Source organism: Amblyomma mixtum, chromosome 2, assembly GCF_055824585.1.
Source record: "Amblyomma mixtum isolate Tamu chromosome 2, ASM5582458v1, whole genome shotgun sequence".
In the NCBI taxonomy this organism is placed as follows: domain Eukaryota; kingdom Metazoa; phylum Arthropoda; class Arachnida; order Ixodida; family Ixodidae; genus Amblyomma; species Amblyomma mixtum.
The window spans coordinates 316,703,414-316,728,707 of NC_143013.1; the positions used below are offsets into that span (position 1 = coordinate 316,703,414).

The following is a 25,294-nucleotide window of genomic DNA, read 5'->3' on the forward strand; positions in this document are numbered from 1 at the left end:
CCTGCATAAAAGGAAGAAAAAACAGAAATAACCCTCTGCACAGAGGTCCGATCACAGTAGCAGCTTATGTTTAGCGATACTGCGGACGACAAGTCGCCACGCCGACTTGCTGCTTCAGCTCGGCAGCGAATAGCCATTGTCTGCCGAGAGACCGCAGGCCACAAATCCTTTCCTCTCCTTTATCCCCTCGAGCTAAACGTGAAACACTGAGTGGCGATCAGTGGCTGCAGCCGACGCCATCTGTCGCTGCAAAGTAATGAGTAGCTTCATGCATTATTTTCTTTTTTAAGTATACACTTCCAGCCTTTACGTGCAGAAAATAGAACCCAAATATTGTTCTTATATATTGAAGCCCACTGGATGAATGAAGCAGTTTTTTGTTATATTTTTACGGTGGCATCTGACGCACGATCAAAAATATGGCTGAATTTTTCTTTTCTAGTGTTCATTTCATCGGCAAAGAGCAATGGTGCTGCGCGTTTTGCAGCGGCAACTGGAGCGCAGTGACATTCTGTCGCCGCTCAAAGCCGAATCAGAACTGACATCCGCTTCTGGAGTTGAAATGACTTCAGCTTGTTCACTTCTGAGGCGTTGCATTTCATATTTAGCCGCATACTACATCCAACAGCACATGTGACCTCCGCCGCACGTGTGTCAAATCGTACACCACATGCGCCGTACGAACGTTTGTGCCCTTCATGCGTGCATAGCGCGTCCGTACTCTTGCGCCAAAGCTGTCACTGGCGTGTATCCTCACCCCCCTCCCATCCTGTTTTATTTTTTACGACGAAAACAGTGAGTGTGCGTCGTGAGACCAACTATAAAGTGAAAGCATAATTGCTTGGCTGGCAGTATATGTGCGTCCAGGCCATTCGGAGCAGCTCGACCTCATAGTGCTGGCGGTGACGAGCGCCGCAGGTCTGACTCGGAACCTCCGGTGACAACATCAGGGTCAAAAGAACAGCTCACCGACTTCGGCGCAGGTAAATCTCTTGTGATCTTGGAGGGGTTTGTTTTGCAGGGACTTCCCCGGGGCTGAACGACGTCACCCGTCTGTGTAACATGTCGTACCCAGATACTCCAGGGCTGGCAACGTGTCTCAGGAATGGGCCATTGCCAGTCCGACAGTCACTGAAGTGGGCCCGGGAAGCAAGGTTGCGATACATTGTGGAAGTTTTGCCGTTTCTTTTTCAATGTTGACTGATGTTTTGCATGATGGGAAGAAGGAAAAGCAGCTGGCACATTTTCACCAAAGATATGTTGCCGGCTGTCATAACTGTGCTTGTTCTTCGAAATAAAAATTAGTTGACAGCCACCGCCCGTCTCGAGGCGCTCCGCTCTGTCTACGTCCTCCCCTTTTATTGGCAACAAATGGCAGAAGTTGCGTCTGGCCTCTGTGAACGTGCCTGCGGTGCCTGTACACTAGCTTCGTAGGAGCAAGCGGCGAAACAGGTCAGGGCCGAAGCGATGGGAGTGGTCGAGCAGGTTGGAGCTTTGTGCTAAGGGGCAGAAGGTTCCTAGTTCGATTCCCGGCATCGGTAACCGCATTCTGCAAAAAAAAAAAGCCAATTCCAATGAGTAGTTACTTCCTTATTGCAAAAAATAAAATACAGGTTCCTAGCCTCCTAGCCCTCCTTCAGGACAAAGAAGTGACAGCGACAGATGTACAGAACCCTTTCTCCATCGAAAGTGCGCCTCCTTCAAGGACCAGTTCAGGCGGTACAATGCGACAATTCCACTTCAATTCCATTCTATTTTATCTCTTTTCTCGCTCTTCGCCATTGGCTGAAGCGACGCCACACCCCCGACATCGTGACCTTGAGATGATGATGAAGAGGGAAGGACGAAGAATGGAATCGAAATGAAATAGTTATATTACAACGGCTCTAGATTGCGTCAAAGATGTTAGGAAGCGCCCAGACCTGGGCTCACCCGGGCGACCTCATGGTTGCGACGTACGACGCCGGCACCTATAAACGTCGAGGCAACCTTTAATCCAGCTATGATGTGGGAAGACGCTCAAGTACAAAGGCGTCGATATACGTTAGAATTCCATGGTAGTCCAAATCAGTCCCGATCAGTCTAAATCAGCCTCTGTCTCTCTGTGGAAAGCGGAAACGGTTAATTATAGCGCTAGGGTTGCCGTCAAAGCCATCATAACTTTGGTCGCCCCAGTAACGGGGGTAACGTCCTCCTCATCCAACGTTCCCCCCCAGTTCCGGGCACAGGAGGGCCTGCTCCACCGGATGCATGTTTACGGCTGTTCGTATAATTCAGCGCGCAAAAACCGGCACCTGTGCGTAAAGTCAATGCACGGGGATGATATCAACTACCTATATTATATGATGTGCGGGCACAGAGGGAAGCGGCTATCGGAGGCGCTTACTTTACGCAGATGAAAAAGAGCCCTGAATTTGTTTTTACAATCTCAGTGGTGCACCAAATGCAAGTCGTGGACGGGCTTTCAGTTCGTAACGGGGATACACAGGCTATGGAGGAAGTAGCGATAGCCCTAGCCGCAACGCACTCCGCATCGAAATACATAGGTACAGATTTAGACCTTTTTCAGGTGCGCGCGGCCATCTTTCGACAGCAGCGCCGTCTTGCGTGTGGGCGATTTCTCCGCCATGTTGGCTTGGGTGGCCGCCGCTGCAATACAGGCAGCGAGTACTCGCCGCGCCGTTCAGCCTTATCCGAGTGTTGATTTTTGCATGATTTTGACCTGCAAAGTGTGGCACTGTATGCACTGAGCAACTGTGAACAAAATGGCCCGTGCTTCGGCGAGTGGCGACGCAGATGTTTCCCTGCAAGTTGTGCCAAAAATCGACATTGGAGGTGCGCTTCTACGCAAGTCTACGCAATTCATTTAACGGCTTTCTGGTATCTATAATGGAGGCATTTATTAATGCGAGCACGAAACTTGCTGAGCGCTTCTATGTTGCAGTTATAATTATAAAAGAAAAATTCAGGGGTACTTTGACTGTCTAAAGTGCGTAGAGGCGAAAGCGTTTTCCGCACCACTATGACTGCTTCTGTGGCACTGGTGGCGTCACATGTAATTGAGTACTAATTACTAAGTGACGACAAATCACTAATTAATGGTTAATTACTGATTTGTGCCTGAATATTAATTAACTGCTAATTAATGACGCTTAAGCTTCGCCTTTAGGAGTGGAACGCGACAGCGTGTTGTAGCACTGCCAGGGAGTCCACGGAACGCCACCACCCGTTCGGTGCGATGCCTTGCCCTTTGAACGCTTTTTGAGGAAAGGAAATGGCGCACATCTCGGTGGACACCTCAACCGCACCATAGAGGAAGGGAGGAAGTGGGAGTGGAAGAAGAAAGACAAAGATGGCCCGTAATGAAGAAAATGAAAATTGTATTTGAGGAAAGGAAATTAGGTAGTAACTGTCTCACACATCTCGGTGGACACCCGTCAAAACTCAGAGGGGCACTTTTTTTTACCTAAAGTGCGGTCACTGATGTGTGGTTAAGATGTTAAGCTTCGCCTCTAAGAGTGGAACGCGACAGCGTCTTGCAATGCTTCCACGAGTCCATAGAACGCCATCGCCCATTCGGTTCTATGCCTCGCTCGTCGGTAAATTGGTTTTTGAGGAAAGGAAATGTATCTGTCTCTCATATCTCGGTGGACACCTAAACCTCGCCGGAAGGGAAGGGAGAAGGATCGAGTGAGGGAAGACATCGTATTCACTAGACGCACCTTTGTTCTTCCCAAACCATAGAGCTGGCATGGCGGAGTGAATAGCATGCTCGTATCGCACTCCGAAGACCGGGGTTCGATTTCCGAGCTCGACCAATTTCTTACTCGGTTTTATTTATTTATATGGCCTGACTAGAAAAGTTAATTAGGCTAATTGAGTAATTAAGCAATTAACTAAGCTCAGTCCCACTTACTTGGAGCATCACTATACGATCCCTTCAATTGGTTGCCTGGGTACTAGCCAAAGTACAATTGGCCCCGTTTGAAATTCGCGCACTGTGACGTCACGACCGTTCCGACCAACTGAAAAGCGTGACATTTCTGTCGACAACTACTGCTTACAACGATGAGATATTAAAGGTTTTCGCCTTAAAACCGCTCCGTTCCAAGCTACTGTCAAGCGCTCAAGCGGTCTGCTCTGCGTTGCGCCGGTGACACGAACAGATTGAAACTGCGTTCTTCCGCGTCTTTCACTACATTTTCCCTCTGCATTGTCCTAAAAAACGATACTTTCTGTAGTGCTACATGGAGAAGGCACCGCAGGAGCGCATAAGCGCACAGAATTCTGTTGCGGCTTTTGGCTTTGCATAAATTTCTTGATTACTTCGTACTAACGGTAAAATAACTGGTGAAGCGTAGGGTGGTGGTGGTGAAAAACTTTAATCAAAGAGAGCTTGAGGGTAAAAAAAAAACAAAAAAACCCTGCTGCATGGTCGGTATCCTTCGTAGGGTGGTCCACTCTTAGCGTGAACATGCGAGTGTGTGGCAGCGCTCTTCGGAGCGCCAGTGCATCCGTCGGCGCCGCGCGTCGAAGCAAAGTGTCGCAGAAACAGAGGAAACTGGATTTGGAGCATCGCGCCGTCTGACATTTCGCTAAACTCGGAAAAAGGTGTAGTAGAGAGGCATCTGGCCTTCGAAAGCGTTGTAACTTATACACTCGAAACTGGTTCACCTGCTGTGACAGTTCCTGAGGGGCGTATCTGCTTGGTCCGTCTCGGGTGCGGCCTCTGCTTAATGGCGAAAGAGCGAGAAAGCGCGTGCGTGTGGTCGGGTAGGCATTGCGTGCCTGCTGATTGCACGTCCCTAATAGGCACATTTTTTTTAAACAATCGTCACTTTGCCTTATGGTATCAGTTGAAAATAGTATTTGATCGAAGCATGAGGTGTCACGATGCAAGGTGTACACGTCAAAGCTGCGGCCTTCAGTTTTTTAAGTCTTGCTGGTTTACCGGATATTTACTGCAAGCAAACAGCTATGGCATTTGTACAATGCATCATGACTTTCAAGTACTGTCAAATAGCTATGTTTACAGTGCCGTTGTCGTTAATAATCAGTCGCCAGTGTCGGCAGTTATAACAGAAGTGTTTCACGTAACCCGTAGTGCTGCTGCATCAATTACCCAAATTATTACTTATGTTTTGATTTTGCAAGGGTCACCGACGACACATATCTTAAAGACATCAGCAGTAGGTGCTCGCGTGTAATGTATGTGTAACTGAAACAGCCCGCAACCGCACTGCCGCCGTGGCTCTCTGTGTTCTTCACACTGCTCCGCTTCAAGCTGCCTTCGCTTCCGGTAGTTGTTTGGACAGCAGACGACTGCGCAGTGGTTTCCCGAAGACCTCGTTTCAGCTTTAATCGCACATACTCTCAAATCGGGCTACTACAGCTAAGCAACCGCATACAGTAAACACGGAGAACCGCAGAGAACGCACGGGATGCACGGACACCGCCTTTCCGAACCAGCCAGAGAGGAGGAAAGCAGCATGGCGGTGTTCGGCGCGCTGGGAGCGAGGTTAAAACTTAAAAAGGTCTATAGAAACTATATGCGTGGCAGAATCACGCCGCTAGCCTGCAAAATTCTTAGTCAATGTAGGACTTCAGCTGAACGGAAGGAATTAATATGGGTACCAGGTCACTAGGGAGTTGAAGGAATCGAGCGCGCACACGCTTCGGCCCGAGCTTTTCTTCCCCGGAATCCTTCTACGTCCTCCCTTACTGATTCAGGCTCCCCCTCTCCGTTAACAACATATTAAGAAATCTTACAACATTTGCGCCTTGAAAGGCAGACACTCTCGAGGCCCGCTAAGGGTCATAGTAAATCAGAAGAATGTCACCTTCGCAGGCTACAAACTATGTCTTTCAATAATCCAGCTAGGCTTCACGCCATTGAGCCCGAGTCCTTTTCGGCACAGTGCAAATTTTGTGGGTAGAAGGCAAACTTATACCATATGGTATGGGCTTGTCAGAAAAATGACAGCATTGACGTCATAAATCAGCCAATGCGGGAGGGCTGGGAGGCGGCCCTGTCCAGCTCGGACCTCGAGGAACAACGAGCCCTGGTCGCCAGAGCACAGGCAGCGGCTTTTATCAACGGCGTCCCGGACTAGGGACCCTATCAGCCTTCCCTTCAACCAGTGTTGTCGGTAACGCGTTACTAGTAAAGGCGTTACCGGTAACGCGTTACTTTTTTTTGGTAGCTTAGTAACGTACTCGTTACCATTTCGGAACTGTAACGTCAACATTTTTCGGTAACGTGAGGTGTCACGTTACTAGTTACTTTTTATTTCAATTGTTTCTCTCCGCCTCTTTTTTAAAAAACAGACGCCGAAAATAATTTTCCAAATAAACAAAATCTACCGGCTTTCTCAACGACCCTTGATGCGGCTCGCATGCATGCCAAAAAACACCTGCCCTTGACGACGCACTCAACTAAAAAAAAAGCACGAACACGCAATCACACACCTGTCTTCACCCCAAACTACTCACACACACAACTCTTTAAAGAGTGGACGCATGCCGAGCCACCAATGGATCATTTGCAGAAATCTGTAAGTCAGTTTCTGCGTAAGCTTGTTTTTCAACCAAAAGGTCTTGTTCCCAGGCGACACTCTCGCATTCATGGTGGAAGCAGTTCCCTCTTCTGAGCGAACTCAGGAATGTAGCCAGTTTACTTCAAGATGGCCCCAAGAGAGCGCCGAAAGAGTACAATGGTACAACCCGGAAAAGGGGATTGCAGTCAACCGGCTGTTTTTATCTGCAACTGCGGCTACGGTTCTGGTTATTGAGTTCCTAAGCGAGCGAAGCTGACCTTGAACACCTTGACGGAAACACTCGCATTTTTGCGATAATTATGCAGGTTCAAGTAAAAAAAAATTGTTTATGTTCGCAAATATATATTTTACAGAACTATGACATTTAAGCATTTCTTTATTGATACACAATTTCCGCGTAATTTTGTAAGCAGAAGCACACCTGAATTACTATAAATTTGTTGAGTTCAGCTATGTTTTCTTTGTGAAGTTGGAATTATATGAAGTATGAGCTTTATAAAATTATCTTGAGTTCTTACAGCGAAGACGCTCTGATTAAAATTTATGGCCATGGAGTAACGGAAAAGTAACGTGCGATACTTTTTTTCGGTAACGGTAACGGTAACGCGTTAACATTTTTTGCAGGTAACGTAGGGCGGTAACGCGTTCTTTTTTTCTTAGCGTAACGAGTAACATATTTAGTTACTTTTTTTCGGTAACGCCTACAACACTGCCTTCAACTAAGGCATTGTGGCTTTAAATAAACGTTTTCACCATCATCATCAGCGAAAACTGTTAAGCGCCCGTTCCTGAGTTTTGTGCCCTTCTAGTTGCAGTAGTAGTAGTAGTAATAGTAGTAGTAGTATTGGAGTAACCATTCACTCGCCGGAAAAAGGGACTAAGAGGGGGCGAGAGGTTTGTCCTTTTGGGGACTAACTGAAGGTCTAACTGTTGGCCCCCTTGGAAAGCGGTGCAACAGTTAGCCCCGGGAGCAGACGTTTAATGAAAGAAATGCAAACGACGAGCAATTTCCAGCTTGATTTAGAGCGGGATAGTTCCCGACAGAACTTTACACATATAACAACGATAAAGGAAACAGAAATAAACACACATGAAAACACCAGGATTCGAACCTACAACGTTTGGATTAGGAGCAGAGCGCGCATATGGCTAGGCCACTAGAGAAGACGGTGGGAGGTAGAAAACAAAAGCCTTATATGCGAAACACACACACTGTCTGTCTCTACCACTCGCATTGTTGTCAAACTGATTGCTCTTTAGAGCACAGTATGGTGATTTTGCTGTCATGATCTTGTAACCAGCTGCGGTAAGCTTTAATGCGCACGCACAGTGCTCTAAATCGCGTTCTTGGCCAAGAAAGAAGTGCGGTATTGTGTGTACATTACGACCGGAACTTCACAACCGCAACAGTTATTTTCTTTTCGTTTCTTTTTTTGCGTATTAGGTGGTCTGATTTCTGGCGTTGGAAGCTGCACATTACAACATGTAGTAAACAAATATATAGGGCCGTGGTCCACTTATTTTTTTGTTACTGGCGGACAGCGTTGACAGGGAAATGACTGCTTGCCACTCACCGTTTCGCTAAGTGTCGCCGATACGTACACAACATCACATAAGCTCGTAAACAAACGGCAACGATATGAAACTACGTGTACTCGCACAACCCTAACCTTCACAACTCACATTCGACAGGTATTGAAGTTCGTAGTATTTGTTTATGCAGCTGCCCAGCTGCCAGCCGTTTCGGTTGCACGGAGCCCTTTTCTCACGCAAGAGACTATCCGCTCCGTCACGGGCAGCGGCGGTGCTCCCACTGGCCTTAGACGACGTCCTGCGCTTCAAAAATCGAGTGCTATTGCAGTCGAGGTCTTCTCGCCCGATTTTCGCGTGCTGCTATGCTGCAATTCACACGCCGTTAGTCTCTTTCTCGGCAGTTAGTCCCTTAAGTTCGCGCACGGCGCGCATTTGTGGCAAGAAGAGTGTCGTGTGCAAATTTAGGGACTAAATAATCCGTTTTGACGACCTAAGTTTCCTTTGCTCCCTCCTGGGCCGGTTTTTTACGTGGAGTGTTCATGAGAGCACTCCCAAAGTGGTTACCGTGGAAGAAGGGAAGTATGCGGAGAGCAGAGGAATGCGTGACCAGTGGGTGGTCACCACTGGAACCTTCCGCAGGGTAGTTACCATGGGAGAAGGAGGATATGGCGGGAGAGAGAGAGGTATGGCGAAAGCGCAAGATTACGCATACAGAGGGTAACTACCGCAGAAAGAGGAGGATATGGCGAGAGCGAGGAATGCGCAACCGCAGGGTGGCTGCCACTGAAACCATCCCAAGAATGGGTACCGTGGAAGGCGGCGGGATATTATGGCGAGAACGAGGAATGCGCAACCGCAGGGTGACTGCCACTGAAACCATCCCAAGAATGGGTACCGTGGAAGGCGGCGGAATATTATGGCGAGAATGAGAAATGCGCAACCGCAGGGTGGCTGCCACTGAAACCATCCCAAGAATGGGTACCGTGGAAGGCGGCGGGATATTATGGCGAGAACGAGGAATGCGCAACCGCAGGGTGGCTGCCACTGAAACCATCCCAAGAATGGGTACCGTGGAAGGCGGCGGGATATTATGGCGAGAACGAGGAATGCGCAACCGCAGGGTGGCTGCCACTGAAACCATCCCAAGAATGGGTACCGTGGAAGGCGGCGGGATATTATGGCGAGAACGAGGAATGCGCAACCGCAGGGTGGCTGCCACTGAAACCATCCCAAGAATGGGTACCGTGGAAGGCGGCGGGATATTATGGCGAGAACGAGGAATGCGCAACCGCAGGGTGGCTGCCACTGAAACCATTCCAAGAATGGGTACCGTGGAAGGCGGCGGGATATTATGGCGAGAACGAGGAATGCGCAACCGCAGGGTGGCTGCCACTGAAACCATCCCAAGAATGGGTACCGTGGAAGGCGGCGGGATATTATGGCGAGAACGAGGAATGCGCAACCGCAGGGTGGCTGCCACTGAAACCATCCCAAGAATGGGTACCGTGGAAGGCGGCGGGTTATTATGGCGAGAACGAGGAATGCGCAACCGCAGCGTGGCTGCCACTGAAACCATTCCAAGAATGGGTACCGTGGAAGGCGGCGGGATATTATGGCGAGAACGAGGAATGCGCAACCGCAGGGTGGCTGCCACTGAAACCATTCCAAGAATGGGTACCGTGGAAGGCGGCGGGATATTATGGCGAGAACGAGGAATGCGCAACCGCAGGGTGGCTGCCACTGGAACCATTCCAAGAATGGGTACCGTGGAAGGCGGCGGGATATTATGGCGAGAACGAGGAACGCGCAACCGCAGGGTGGCTGCCACTGAAACCATTCCAAGAATGGGTACCGTGGAAGGCGGCGGGATATTATGGCGAGAACGAGGAATGCGCAACCGCAGGGTGGCTGCCACTGAAACCATTCCAAGAATGGGTACCGTGGACGGCGGCGGGATATTATGGCGAGAACGAGGAATGCGCAACCGCAGGGTGGCTGCCACTGAAACCATCCCAAGAATGGGTACCGTGGAAGGCGGCGGGATATTATGGCGAGAACGAGGAATGCGCAACCGCAGGGTGGCTGCCACTGAAACCATTCCAAGAATGAGTACCGTGGAAGGCGGCGGGATATTATGGCGAGAACGAGGAATGCGCAACCGCAGGGTGGCTGCCACTGAAACCATCCCAAGAATGGGTACCGTGGAAGGCGGCGGGATATTATGGCGAGAACGAGGAATGCGCAACCGCAGGGTGGCTGCCACTGAAACCATTCCAAGAATGGGTACCGTGGAAGGCGGCGGGATATTATGGCGAGAACGAGGAATGCGCAACCGCAGGGTGGCTGCCACTGAAACCATCCCAAGAATGGGTACCGTGGAAGGCGGCGGGATATTATGGCGAGAACGAGGAATGCGCAACCGCAGGGTGGCTGCCACTGAAACCATTCCAAGAATGGGCACCGTGGAAGGCGGCGGGATATTATGGCGAGAACGAGGAATGCGCAACCACAGGGTAGCTGCCACTGAAACCATTCCAAGAATGGGTACCGTGGAAGGCGGCGGGATATTATGGCGAGAACGAGGAATGCGCAACCGCAGGGTGGCTGCCACTGAAACCATTCCAAGAATGGGTACCGTGGAAGGCGGCGGGATATTATGGCGAGAACGAGGAATGCGCAACCGCAGGGTGGCTGCCACTGAAACCATCCCAAGAATGGGTACCGTGGAAGGCGGCGGGATATTATGGCGAGAACGAGGAATGCGCAACCGCAGGGTAGCTGCCACTGAAACCATCCCAAGAATGGGTACCGTGGAAGGCGGCGGGATATTATGGCGAGAACGAGGAATGCGCAACCGCAGGGTGGCTGCCACTGAAACCATTCCAAGAATGGGTACCGCGGAAGGCGGCGGGATATTATGGCGAGAACGAGGAATGCGCAACCGCAGGGTGGCTGCCACTGAAACCATCCCAAGAATGGGTACCGTGGAAGGCGGCGGGATATTATGGCGAGAACGAGGAATGCGCAACCGCAGGGTGGCTGCCACTGAAACCATCCCAAGAATGGGTACCGTGGAAGGCGGCGGGATATTTTGGCGAGAACGAGGAATGCGCAACCGCAGGGTGGCTGCCACTGAAACCATCCCAAGAATGGGTACCGTGGAAGGCGGCGGAATATTATGGCGAGAACGAGAAATGCGCAACCGCAGGGTGGCTGCCACTGAAACCATCCCAAGAATGGGTACCGTGGAAGGCGGCGGGATATTATGGCGAGAACGAGGAATGCGCAACCGCAGGGTGGCTGTCACTGAAACCATTCCAAGAATGGGTATCGTGGAAGGCGGCGGGATATTATGGCGAGAACGAGGAATGCGCAACCGCAGGGTGGCTGCCACTGAAACCATCCCAAGAATGGGTACCGTGGAAGGCGGCGGGATATTATGGCGAGAACGAGGAATGCGCAACCGCAGGGTGGCTGCCACTGAAACCATCCCAAGAATGGGTACCGTGGAAGGCGGCGGGATATTATGGCGAGAACGAGGAATGCGCAACCGCAGGGTGGCTGCCACTGAAACCATCCCAAGAATGGGTACATTATGGCGAGAGCAGAGAAATGTACCAGTGTCCGTCTGCGGCGCCCGCGGCGACACGTACCGCCCAAGGCAGAGCAGCGGTGGCACCGCGCGCCTGAACGGCAGGCAGAAGAGCACCGCTGCTCGAAGAAGGTGCATGTATGGCAAACTAAAAATAGTGCAGCATAACTGCACAGATATGAAGTCGATCTCATAATCTCAACCTCAATGTACTGACGCGTGCTCATGGGCGAGCGGACGACGAGGACGAAGTGGGTGTTGGTAAAATGTTGGACGAAGTGGGTGTGTGTGGCTGGGAGTGAGTCAGCCACCTTGTCGGAGAGCAGTCTTATGTGCTGTCCCACTGCCATTGTGGCAAGTGCTCGTTGCGCTTTCTAATGGAGGGCTGTTGGGCACATTCCAATTCCTAGCTCCTCACCCCCCAGAAGGTGGTGGTGGTGAAAAACTTTAATATGCAAAGAGAGCTTGAGGGTAAAAAAAATTCGCTGTGGCTTAGCTTGGTTAAGCCCGGTAATTGCGAAAGCAATATCCATACCTACGCCATGGTTCAGCTGGTAGTGTAGCTGGTGGTGGTGCTTGTGGTTAGACTTGTGGCGATGCATCTGTTATACAATCCAATCCAATCCAGTGCAATGCAATCCAATCCAATGTAATCTAATGTAATCTAAACTAATCTAATCTATTCTAAACCAATCCAATCCAGTACAATCCAGTCCAGTCAGGCCGCCGTTCATGTGCACCGCCGTCGCACACGGACGGCGCGAGTTCGCGAAGCAATGTTAAGCCGCTGGTGGTTGGCACAGCTACTGCTTTCTAGCGACGTGAGTCGAGCCTAATCTCTTCAGCATAACGCCACAATCGCGCTCCTAGCGGAGAGCGCACGAGTTAGGCGCCGGTGGTGGCACCGCCGCGGCTTGCGACGGCGCGAGTCGGTCGCCCTTCTCTTCGGCGTGATGTCACACGTGACGTCACACAGAGGTCAACTAAAGGTCAATGGTGGCACGGCCGCGCCAAGCAAAGGCTGAAAGTGCAAGTAGTAAAGCTTTCGCTTTAAAACCCTGCTACATGGTCGGTATCCTTAGTCCGGGACACCGCACGACGAGGCCCCGTCTCGCGCCCGCTTTACTAGAGCCCTTTGAGACTCCAGTGTGGAGCAGTTGAGGAGGGCAGTCTCCCATGCCCCTCGGGTGGGGGTGGGGGAAGGGAGAAGGTGAGGATTCTGAGTACATGCCCACACCATGTGAAAGATATCGCAGATCTCTCCACAGCGCGGGCAGCGCCCATCTGTGTTCGGATCGAAGTGTTTTGCTATGGCAGGACAGAGAAGAGTTCCTGTCTGCAGGCGCCGCAGAGTTCGCTCCTCCGCCTTACTCAGCCCTTTGGCAGGTACTGGGTAGAGACGGTGGCTGTCGCAATAATGAATTAGGATTTCGCGGAACCGCAGAAGCGGTTTATGAGCTTCTGAGCCAGGAGGGCTAGGATGAGGAGCCCGGTGTGTGAGCGCTCGGGCGGCCGCATCAGCGGCCTCATTGCCTCGTAGACTCTGGTGGCCAGGAGCCCAGATCACTTTTGTGCGAGTTGGATCGGCGGGAGCGTGTCTCAGAATTTGGGATGCAAGAGGTGATATTTCGCCTGCAAGATAATGTTCACAGGCCCGGCGAGAGTCTGTGATAACCGTTCTCGATTTTGGATCGGCGGCAGCGAGAGCTATTGCGACTTCCTCCGCTCGTGTTGAATTTGGGGCCCGAAAAGATAGTCCATCGACATTCATTCCCCGGTGGACTACGGCAGCCGTGAAGAATCCCGTGGGTGACGGCCCTGTGATGTCCACGTAGTAGAAGCCCTCTTTATATCCATACTGCCTCTCAAGCGTGCGAACCCGCGCTTGTCGTCTGCCTTCATGTGAAGCCATGTCCATGTTACGCGGGAGCGGAGCGACCAAGAGCATGTGGCGCCACAGCACCGCGATGTTCTCCGTCCCCTCTGGTATGCATGTGTGTTGGATGTGTAAGCGGTTTAGCAAGCGGCGCCCAGGAACCGTCTGCGATAGCCGCGTATATTGGTTCACGAGGTCGGCCTCCCGCAACTCCTGATAGGAGTTTACCACTCCCAACGCCTTCAGTTTGGCGTTGGAGGTAGCCACCGGGAGGTCCAGTACTCGCTTTGTTGCCTTCCTGATGACGGCGTCAATGCGCTCGTCTTGTTGTTTGGTGGTGCGTAGGTACGGCACGGCGTAGAGGATCCGGCTGGTCACGAAGGCATGGGCGAGCCGTAGCGCGTCCCTGCCCCGCAGACCACCCCGCCTGTTGGAAACACGGTGGATCATGCGCCCTACCTGTTCACCTATATGCTCTTGAGTTTTGCTATAGTAGAAGGCCGGTCGCAGTGCAAGCCGCCGACTGCAAATTAAATTGGCAAATTGGTTGGTAAATTGGTTTTTGAGGAAAGGAAATGGCGCAGTATCTGTCTCACATATCTCGGCGGACACCTGAACCGCGCCGTAAGGAAAGAGAGGAAGGTGGGAGTGAAAGAAGAAAGAGAGAAAGAGGTGCCATAGTGGAGGTCTCTGGAATAATTTCGACCCCCTGTGGATCTTTAACGTGCACTGACATCGCACAGCACACGGGCTCCTCTTGCGTTTCGCCTCCATCGAAACGCGGCCGCCGCGGTCTGGTTCGAACCCGGGTACTCCGGCTCGGTAGACGAGCGCCTTACCACTGAGCCACCGCGGCGGGTAGACTGCAAGGTCATTAACCCGAGTTTGGGCCCCTTGTCCCCTACGACCAGAGCTCCAGCTGCTAAGCAGAGGGCGGTTGCGGCAACTGCGGCTAGCGGCGGAAGCGGACCCGCTCAGCTCCTGGTCCTCCAGCTGCGAACGCCGCAGACTTTCCATGGCGAAGTGTTCGAGGGCACGGACGACTTGAAGATACAAGATACAAGATACAAGATACAACAGCTGGGTTGCGGAGCGGAAGCTCCACAGTGTTTACGCGGACGTGGTGTGAGAACCACGAGGCAATATTACATTCTTGGGAGCGGTTTCGTAGCCAGCTGCTGGCGACCTGTGCCAACACCGACCGACGGGAACGAGCCGAGTCTGCGTTGCAATCTAGGAACCGCCGACCGAATGACAGCGTCGCAGTGTACTATGAGCACATCACCCGCCTGTTCAAAAGGGCGGATTCGAACTTGACCGAGGACAAGAAAGTGCGCCAATTGATGCGTGGCATCACGCAAGAACTAATGCCTGGATTTGTGCTCAACCCACTTGGCCCCATTTTGGAATCTCTAGCGGTGGCCACCACCATCGAAAACACCTTGCATCAACACTCTCGCTAAACCCCGACGTAAACACCATGTCACCAGCCATCTTTACGTCAGGCTGCGGCGGCCCCGCCGACTCCCGGAGGGAGCTCGTCCGTTGTGTTGTGAAAGAAGAGCTGCGCTAAGTGCATCTCTCTGCACTGCCACCGACACCGCAGTTTCCGTCGTTAGCGGCAGTTATTCGAGATGAAGTGATGCTGTCGGTCCCTGAACCGGTTGCGGCTGCTGTCCTACCTCCGGCGCTCATCCCGCAGACGTACGCGTCGGTACTCCGGCAGGACGGCGGCCACAACTCCTCCAGTGCCAAAACAGCTGCGTTCCAGCCGAGCCTTCCCCACCCCGTGTCTCTCCGCTGGCGTTGTAGGTACGAATTGCGCACAAAAGACACACGCAGGAAGAAACACGAGGAAGACTGAAAGAGCGCAAACTATCAACTGGTTTTTGTTCGATTCAGTGCCGCTTAATAGGCAGTGTGCACACGCGCCTACAGAGAGGGGACAGAGAGAATAAGGAGGCAAATCAAACCCTGCGCGACAATCCATCAAAAATGCTCAAAAAGTTCTTTTCCGCCTTGTACAATGAAACGGAGGTGTCACACAGTTATCGCCTCTTGCCTCGATGTGGTATGCTTCTAAAAGCTCACGGGATATTTTGTCATTGCTCCTGCCCAGAATTCTGATATTTCTAAGCAGTGGCTCACAACCGGTGCACAACAGTATGCACCAACTCGCCCAACAAGTAGTTCTTAACTCTACGCTGGCCGAAGCCAGACTTCGGAAGACTGCCGTGCTGCGGGAGCCCGACCACCTTCCCCTCTGTTACGACGGCGGCGAGGCTGGAAATATGTTGTGGCTATGTCCTTGGCCTTCGTCAGTTTCATCCGAGGGCCCCGTGTCTGCGAAATGGTGAACGTCCAGGCGAAATCAACGATTACCTGTCGACGTGCCGGGATTACACTGATCTCCCTCGTCCTGAGCATTGCTCACCTACCTCCGTCCGCTATCGTTTGCCGAGCCCCCGTCGGGAAAACTAGAACCAGCAGTCTGCGCAGGTGAGGCCGCTGACGAGCGAAGAGTCGAACATCCTCCATCGCCTCTCTCTTGAATGCGTATGCTTTCAACTGAGGTTTACTGTTCCCAAGAGCAAGAGTTTTTCGAGATTGGTTTTAACAGCACGACATGATTACCGCAGATGACTGCCAGCGTCGCTATCAGCCGAGCTGTCGCAGCACCGCTGGAACCATGCAGCTGTTGGTGCTGCTCTCTCCGGATTTCGAAGCAAAACTCCGGTGTTTATCGGTTTTGTTTTCCTCCGGTTTCATGAGAACGGCGGAAGCATTTTCACGGGGAAGAATTTTCGCCTAAACACATACGTACTATACTACATCTTGCGATCGTGTATGGTGGCTATTCTAAGGATTTTACTGAACTTTACAACGTTTATGCTTTCAAGATTAAAAGCAGACGTCAGATTAGCAGGCGCATCATATCATGCACCACCGAGGCTTACTTTGGGGGAACTGCAAGCATGACGCTGCTGCCGTGTAAACGGCGGTGGTAAGCCCTTGTATCGCTAAAGGACTCGAGCGTAGTTCAATACAGTGACCATCTATAGGAGACCTCAGAGCATATAATCCCCATATTTAGGAGCCAAAATTAACCTTTCTTGAAAGTTGTTCTGTTCAGTGTCATTCGACAAAATAGTGATTCAGTAAAAATTAGAAAAAAAAAACGAATTCCTTTGAATCGTCCGCTGGACTAGGCAAAGTTTGCGGTCGCTATGACTTTAACACCGAGACACTTAGTGACTGCTTTGACATGCCTACCCCAAACCCTTCAGTGCACCTGCTTCGGGCAAAAATCAGCATGCAGAATATCGCTGGCGAAAAAAAAAGAAAGAGAAAGAAACGCGTTGATGTAGCCATTAACGGCATGCATACCAAGTGTAATCTAGAAGCACAGACTACAGAAGCACATTTAAGCACTGCGAAATTACTTGGGCTTAATGTGAAAAGAACAAAGCTAAGAATCACTAGAGATAAGTATGTATCCTGAAACAAACGTTGCACGAAAGTTTTCGGGGTGCGTACACAGGTATCGACACAAAATCAACTGAAAAACAAAAGTGCTCAGAGTGCCTTTGAAGCGATGCGCATTTTATTCGCTGTAACCCGCGAGAAACTCTTACCCGGAGAAATTTTTTTAGAGTACAGTTACGTCTCACAGCTATCCTTAGGGAGTCACTACAGGAGCTTTGCGGTTGTATTCTGTAGGAAATGTATCCCCACATGCCGGCTCATTTATACGCCGCTTGGCATTGCGGAAAAAAATATTTGACCCTTATTCGGGCATCGACAGTTGGCTACCACGCTTGCCATCTGGTCTGCGCAGTGAGTAAACATCAACCAACTTTACATACGCTACGAGCATCAAAGCTGCACTGCGTTAATCAAATTGAAGCTTGCTCGGCAAAGCAACGAACAAATTAGCCTCAACCGGATTTGCCGCACTCGCCCATCGCTTGAATTCATCTCTGCAGACGCTCTTTTACGTGCATCCACGGCGGAAATAAGTAGAAAACACTTCTTTCATAGCTCTCTGCAATTTGGCACGGGCAAAGGACGCGATATGCCGGCGGTTTCGACGTTTTTTCGTTTGCCCTTCTGCACTGACAGCCGCGGTAGCAAACTTCTTCTCACACGGTTAGTTCGCCGATGGCTCCTAGGGTGCGCTAGAAGAGGTCGGGGGGCTAATAGCGCTAATATCAGCCGATATAGAAGAAGTAATCGAGAACCGCCCCATGGAAAAGTGGGATTATAATCAGTTAGAACTGCTCATCGCTACAAAAATGAAACAAGTGAAAGGAGTAAACCGCTGGAGAGGAAAGAGGAAGCCACGAAGCTGGTGGAATATGGAAATTAAGGAGGCCATCGAACAACGACGGGTGGCTTCAACACAGAGAAGCAAAGAGGGCGCAGTTACCTGAAGAGGAAATAGGCGAAAAATGGGAATGTTATCGACAAAATGAACAGCAAGTTCAGGTCCTAGTCCAGGCTATAATGAAGCAGTCCACTGATAAATGGCTGGCTGAAGTTCCCGAGGCAAATAAAGGGGGGCCAAGAAAATTCTGGAACCATATAAGCTTGTTGAGAAAAACAAATCAAAGAACGCAGAAACAGATTATAGATGCTGAGGGAAAATGTTTAGAGGGAGGCAATGCTGTGAACTACATTACGTCATTTATAGCTGCGTCTTTTAGCAACGACAATGGGGTAATCTCCCCAAGTGAGGCGGCAACACAGGACAGCACAATAGAGAACAGCTTAGAACTGACTAGTCTTAACTGGGAAAAGGCGGAAGCGAATATTCCTAAAACCACATCCGCAGGGATAGACGAAATTCCAATTAAGCTGATTAATGAACTTGGCCCAAGAAGCAAGGAAGCGCTGATAAAAGCATTGGATACAGTCATAACAAATCAGCAAATTCCGCACAGCTGGAGACAGAGTAAAATGAATTTGATTTATAAAGGGAAAGGAGATAAGATGAACATAAAATCCTTCCGTCCGATTACGATAACATCTGTTATGTACAGGCTGGTAATGCAGGCGGTGAAATTAAAAATGCAGTCATGGGTAGAAGGTAATCGGATACTTGGAGAACTTCAGAATGGGTTCAGAAGGGGTAGGCGCTTAGATGATAGCCTGTTCGTGCTTACCCAACGCATAGAAATAGCTAAGGCGGAAAACAGACTTCTGTTTTTAGCCTTTCTGGACATAAGCGGTGCATACGATAACGTGAACAGGGAACTCCTGTGGAGCATATTGAAAGATTTAGGTATCGGTCATGAGGTAATTGATTTTCTAGAGGAAATCTACCGAGATAATGAAATTGAAATTACATGGGCAGGGAAAAAAAGTACCACAACTGTGGGGGTGCACAAAGGATTAAGGCAAGGTTGTCCTCTATCAGCGCTGCTGTTCATGCTATACGTGATAAATATGGAAAGAAGACTAGAAGAAAGTAATCTAGGTTATAATCTGTCGTACAGATTAGGCGGAAATGTAGTTGAGCAGCGACTCCTGGGTTTAATGTATGCGGACGATATTGTACTGTTAGCCGATAGCCAGGAAGATTTACAAACTTTGGTTAATTGCTGTGGAGACGAAGGAGACGCTCTAGGATTCAGTTTTAGCGCAACTAAATCAGGTGTGATGATTTTTAACGATACAACTGATCAGGTTCTTACAATACAACGCCACGAAATACCCAAAGTGGCCGAATACAAATACCTCGGGATATGGCTAAACGAAGGGCAGATATACATGGAAAAGCATGAACAGGGCAAAAGGACGAAGAGACGCCGGGATAATGAAACATAGGGCATTATGGGGGTACAACAAATATGAAGTACTAAGAAGTATTTGGAAAGGAATAATGGTGCCGGGACTCACTTTCGGCAATGCGGTTCTCTGCTTAAGGGCAGGAGTTCAGTCGAGATTAGACGTAAATCAGAGAGCTGTTGGAAGATTAGCACTAGGTGCCCACGGCAAAACCACAAACGAGACAGCACAAGGGGATATGGGCTGGGCATCGTTCGAAGCACGGGAAGCTAAGAGTAAGATACTATATGAAGAACGCCTGAGGAAATTGAACGATAACAGGTGGGCAGCTAAGGTATTTAAATATTTATACAGAAAGAACGTTGACTCGCAGTGGCGGAAAAGAACTAGAAAACTAACCAGTAAGTATGCCGGTCATGAGGACGTAGAAAGAAAGAGCATTAAACGACAGGTTAAAAACGCGGAAGTTAAAAATTGAATGAATTCAATGGAAGAGAAACATAGTGTAGAACTATATCGATACTGGAAAAGGCAGATCAGGAAAGAATTTTTCTATGACAACTCAAGAGGCTGTGCCCTACTTTTTGAAGCTAGGTCAGGGTGTCTTAGAACGCGCAGCTACAAAAAGAAATTTAACGAAGCAGATGACACATGTGCAGTGTGTGGTTGATCTGTGGAAACAATTGAACACTTCATAATCAAATGTGATGGTATCCATCCGGATGTCGATGCAGGCACAGTCACTCTTCCTGAGGCCCTAGGGTTTAAAGATAACAATGGTCATGTAAATAAATCTGCAGTGGAAGTTAGCAAAAAGCGATTGGAGGATTGGTGGCTGAAAAGCAGAGATGTGGCATAAGGTTAGAATTGTAGGAAACCGTCGGTAAAGACGATGGCGAATCTTAATGAGAATTGCCAACACAGTAAACAAAAAAATAGTAAAGAAAGAAAAGCTGAGCATGGTGGCAATTGCCACCCAAGGAGGATATATAAAACTTGCTGGAGTGGAAGCCGCCTATACGCGCCTATGCGGGAGAGTGAAGCCTTGGCGGCCATCTTGCCAGTGGCAAAAAGCAGCAGTGCGCAACCGCGCTCGTGCTTCTTCGCGCTGCCTATGAAGTTGCTCGCGCTTACAAAACAATGAAAGCAAGCGGTTGGGGTTGTAAACGTTTATTTTTCATCCATCAGCAGCCAACTGGCATGTAGAAAGCAGTTAACCTGAACAAATATTAAGGAAAAAAAGCTTAATAATCAGACGCACAGTAAAAATAATGGTGAGAGGCAACCTACTGGTGATTGAAGATAACCACCCTTGACAGAACTGGTCTGACTGATCGATACCAATCCCGAAGTGTTCGCTGTGACGGAAGGGCACCATTGAATTTGGATCGGACGTACTCGTATGCGGCTGGAGAATAAAAATGTAATGTCAGCGTGAACGCACGGAGCTCAGGTGGGTACTTGCCCTTTTGTTCGTTGCTTGCCCTGCACAGAAGTTGTTGAATGTCACTTGAAAAGGCAGATGCAAACACGTGCGAGCCTTCCTCGGACAGGAGTTTTCGTTCTCTGATTTCTTTTATGATTTCTTGTGCTGTCTCATTTCTCTTCGCAAGCCTTCGCTTCGTTTGCTGCAACATCTTAATTTTCTTCTTCAACTGTGTTATCTCTTCTTCAGAGGCACTGACTTTGTCCTTGTACCATTGTTTGCTCGGCGAAAACGCATTTGATGGCTCTCCAACTTCAGGCATTTCGCAGTCTTGATGCTTGCGCTCTGAACGCTTCCTTTTTACCTGAAATGGACACCACATATTTTTGTTCAGTCTCAAGTAAGAGAAAAGTGTAGCTGCGAAAGCAAATGGGTTTCATTTCTTACCATGAACTTAGTGCTTCATAAGACGATTTTACAGAAGGGTGAAGGGCGCTTCCATATTACCACGCAATCACAATAACTGTTACCACGCAATCACAATAACTTCTTTTCAACAACGAAGCAAAAAAATAGCGCGCACGGCACTCCTTTTTTCCACGAACACAATTTTTCAGCACAATACTAAAAAAAAAAACCACTAGCGACAAGAAGCTCAGACGTTTCCTTCCATTTGCTTCCATCCACTATCCGACAAGAACCTTCGTCGAATCTCGACTTCGGCAGCCGTATTAATGCCACGAACACTTCTCACGTGAGAAAGGCGAATAATTCTGCCTAGTGTGTCATGGTTTAACATTCTCCAGTAATACTCACGGGCTTCTGTAGGTGCTGCGGAAAAGCAGGAAACACAGAAGGCACACTTCCCGCGCGCAGCCGCGTCGTCTGTCCGGTGCGGTCAAAGCACTCGAGCGCGAAGCGTACGGAGCACAGGCGATCTCCATCTTTTGCATGCCATCTTTCACGGCGAACGGCCCGCTCCCACAGGCTCCGCAGCTCGGGATCTTTTGGAAACCTGCCAGTAATTTAGGCACTATTATTTGTTGCACACATCTACCACATCAGTTTGCGCCGCTCGACAACGCGCGCGTAGGGCTCAATTGAACACGTTTTCGTGTACTTACAGGTGGAATGTGAGGCCACAACCCTTCTTCAGCCTGTTTGCACATCCGTAGGCAACGCAAGAGGCAACCATTATCAAACCGTTGGTGTTTGCATGCCCGTCGCGTCAGCTTGCACTCAAACAGCGCGCCAAAGCAGCAGCGCGAGCCGGCGTTATGCCGGCGTCAAGCGCGCTTTCTGCCACTGGCAAGATGGCGGCGGCCGGCTTCACTTGACAAGCGCCCCCTCCACTCCAGCAGTTTTATATATCCTTGTTGCCACCAGCCCGTTTCAAAGGGGGCGCTCATATCCATCCATCCATCCATCCATCCATCCATCCATCCATCCATCCATCCATCGGGAGAGGTGGGGGGAACTTTAGCACAGGTTCCGTGTAGAACTCCGAGAAATTGTTCCGCAGTGAGCATATGCTCCCTTCGTAGAGCGAGAAGGCAAACTTCTGAGTCACTTGCACCGATATCCAAACAATGATGATGATAGCGACTGTACATATAGCGGACGACACCAATCAATTATCAGCCCTACCGGCTGCGTTATCACAGAGACAGAGGTGATTTCTCTAAGATACAGGTACTCTGGAGTAAGAAACAACGTCACAACAAATTCTTTTGTTTTCTTTTCTGTATCGACAGCTGCCGATAAGGGTGGAGGTGTAGCTGCACACGTCGGAAGCATGCCTATTCGATTCAGACGACAGCAAGCGTGCTGAGCTGAACCAGTTTCAGGAGTGGCAGGACGTGTTCTGCAGCTAATCGGTAAGCGTGACCCGACATCGAATTAATGGCGTATTTAAATCGGCGATTCTGAACAGGCCTCTCAGTCTGTAAAAAAGCAAGATGTCTAGGGAGTCTAGGGACCATACTGTCGTGGTCCAGTCAGAACTTGGCATACGAATCCGAATCGCCGTTTGAAACACGCTCTTCGGTTTCGAAGAGCAAGAAAACTTGCCCCGGATCGCCGATTGAAGTACACCATAAGAAAGGCACTCGACAATAGCGTGTAGTTGGGTTAGTTGATGCCTATTCCAGAATATTACAAGAGAGGAGTGAGTTAACGCGAGACACAGAAATAGGCGACGCGACACCGTGTCTCCTATTTTGTAGCTTCTTCTTATGTCCGCAGTAAGCACAACCCGTAGTTTCTTATCAGGTTCTTGTATTACGAAACTACCCTTTCGAACTTCGCTCACTGGGTGTCGAGCTTCCACTTGAGCCTCGTCGTATTGGCACTGTGTTAGAAGGCAACACCACCCCTTCTTTGTTCTGACACTCTTTTAGGAACTAAGAATACGTACTACTATTGTACTTAGTTCTTCGACATACAATTGTAGCCGCAATGTTCTGCAGCATTTGCAAGCGATCTTAAGTAAGTTAGCTGCAGAATATTACGCGAAACAAAAGATGTCTGGCTAATTGGTGCACTTTATGAAAAGCTGTGAAGATTTGCGCGAACTGTACGACGTACCGGTACTCGGGACGAGCTGTCAAAGTTGAGCGCACCCAAGCAAACCAGGATGCTGTGTTGTGCTGTGTTGGATTTCATGGCAGATAAGCGACTATGGCTAGAACACAAGGTTAAACTGGGATACTGGGTTACTCATATCCACAACTGAAAAGCTGTTATAAAATGTGCTGCCCCTCCCGACCAGCAGTGTTATTTGCCTTTCTAGTCAAATGCTCTAAAATAATGCAAACAAATATTTTTATTTTACTGCAGCGGAAAAACTTCTTCATATATATGGCGTTGTGGGATACCCTGCCCATCGTTATTAAATATTCAAATGCATCAAGACATTTCAAAAAGCAAGCTAAAACTGCACCCGATCTTCTCAAAATAACCACGTTTAGTATTATTCTTTTCTGCGGTTTAGAGGCACGCGGCGTGGTTCTGGCCTTGGTTGATGTAGACGTTTGCTTTTATATTTTTCTTTCGTTCTTCTTAGCAGTACTGTCGTATATGTTCGAATGCTGTTAATCTGACATAAAATTACAAACAATAAGACTTGATACCAACATTGTTAGATGGACTTCTATGTCTTCTAACGCACCTTCAGCAATATGTCACCACTAACAACGTCAACTCCTCGATGCATCCTGTACTTTCGCGCGTTCCCAAAGGCACCGTCCTCGGGTTGGTCCTCGCTGTGGCCCAAAATATTTTGACTATTTCGACAAGTTACGTACTCTGGAGGGGTTGCTTTGCCTTGAAAGCGCATGCATTTTGACGCGATATGTAGGTAAAATTTCTTGGGCCACAGCACTGAGGGTAATTGCGGTTGCGAAATTCTAGAAACTGGCATAGATATTACTTTCGGCAGGCTACACGCCTCTCAATAAATGAGGAGACAAACAGTAATAGTTAAAAAATTTAACTATTCAATATTAGTTAACCAGCCTACTAGTTAGCCCGTCTGAGCTGCATTCTGAAGAGCTACACCGCTGACACCGCTGTGCCGAAAAAAAGCGGTCTTCTTAACCAAAAGACTATTTCAAAAGTTACAGAACATCTTTGGTGAAACACCCGCTATGTATGCAAGGTGTTCTACACCAACATTGACCGTGTCCTGCCATAGCGGCGGACGTGGGACAAAGTAGGATACACAGCTACCGGTCTAATGTTTCTAACAATGCACCACTGGTGTACTTTCGGGGCCATGTTGTGTTTGATTGCTTGTTTCTTTGAAGCCTGCTTCTTGGCAGGCTGCTCCCCTTCCATTGGTATGTGGGCAACCTGCCCTGTCAAGTGTGGATGTATGTGGATATATATATATAGCGAAGTACACGCTTCGTTAAACGAAACATATTTATTCGACTCGACGTTTCGATCAGAAGACCAATCTTCTTCAAGAGTGATTTTACATTGCTGATGTTTCCCCTTTTATAGGGGTGGGCACAGGACAGGTAAGTAAGAAACACAAAGCACATGTGCTTTGTGTTTCTCACTTACCTGTACTGTTCATAGGGAACATTCGGGGGTGTGAGTAGAAGGAAAGAAAAGCGCAAGTAGGGCTTGGGAGGGAAAGTGCGAGCCTGTAGTTGTCGCCAGGTCGTCTGTTATTGTAACCCGGCCGCAGCGGCCGCGTTTCTATCTAGAGAGAGAGAGAGAGAGAGACAAAAAACAACGAAACGAAAAAGGCGCCAGTGTGCTGTGCGATGAGAATGCAAGTTAAAGAACCACATGTGGTTGAAGTTACACCGAAGCCCTCCATTACGGCACCCTTTTCTGTTTCTTCTTTCACTCCTACCTTCCTTCCTTCCTTACTACGGGGAAGCTGGATAGGAATAGGGACAATAAAACCAGTTTTCAAACCAAAAGACAGAGTTGCAGACGACAATCAGAAATAGGCAAACGAAATCTGCGAGCAACATGACTCAGAGTGATTTTTATGTGTCACCAGT

The 25,294-nt window shown here is 49.3% G+C and overlaps 2 protein-coding genes across 2 annotated transcripts in view; one reads left to right on the top strand and one right to left on the bottom strand.

The window, feature by feature from the left end:
* The first annotated feature begins 866 nt into the window (after window positions 1-866).
* The window catches only part of LOC149365068 (3-hydroxyanthranilate 3,4-dioxygenase-like), a 64,707-nt gene continuing 40,279 nt past the window's right edge, over window positions 867-25,294 (top strand). The window contains exon 1 of the mRNA XM_089575147.1: window positions 867-983. The gene's annotated coding sequence lies outside the window, so the exon portion shown is untranslated. The remainder of the gene's footprint in view (window positions 984-25,294) is intronic.
* LOC149365069 (THAP domain-containing protein 2-like) lies at window positions 20,366-22,063 on the bottom strand. Its single transcript, XM_089570241.1, has 3 exons — window positions 21,899-22,063; window positions 21,591-21,789; window positions 20,366-21,138 (listed from the first exon to the last, which is right to left on the bottom strand). Exons 1-3 carry the CDS (start codon window positions 21,967-21,969, stop codon window positions 20,635-20,637), a joined length of 774 nt encoding a protein of 257 aa, XP_089426367.1. The 5' UTR covers window positions 21,970-22,063; the 3' UTR covers window positions 20,366-20,634.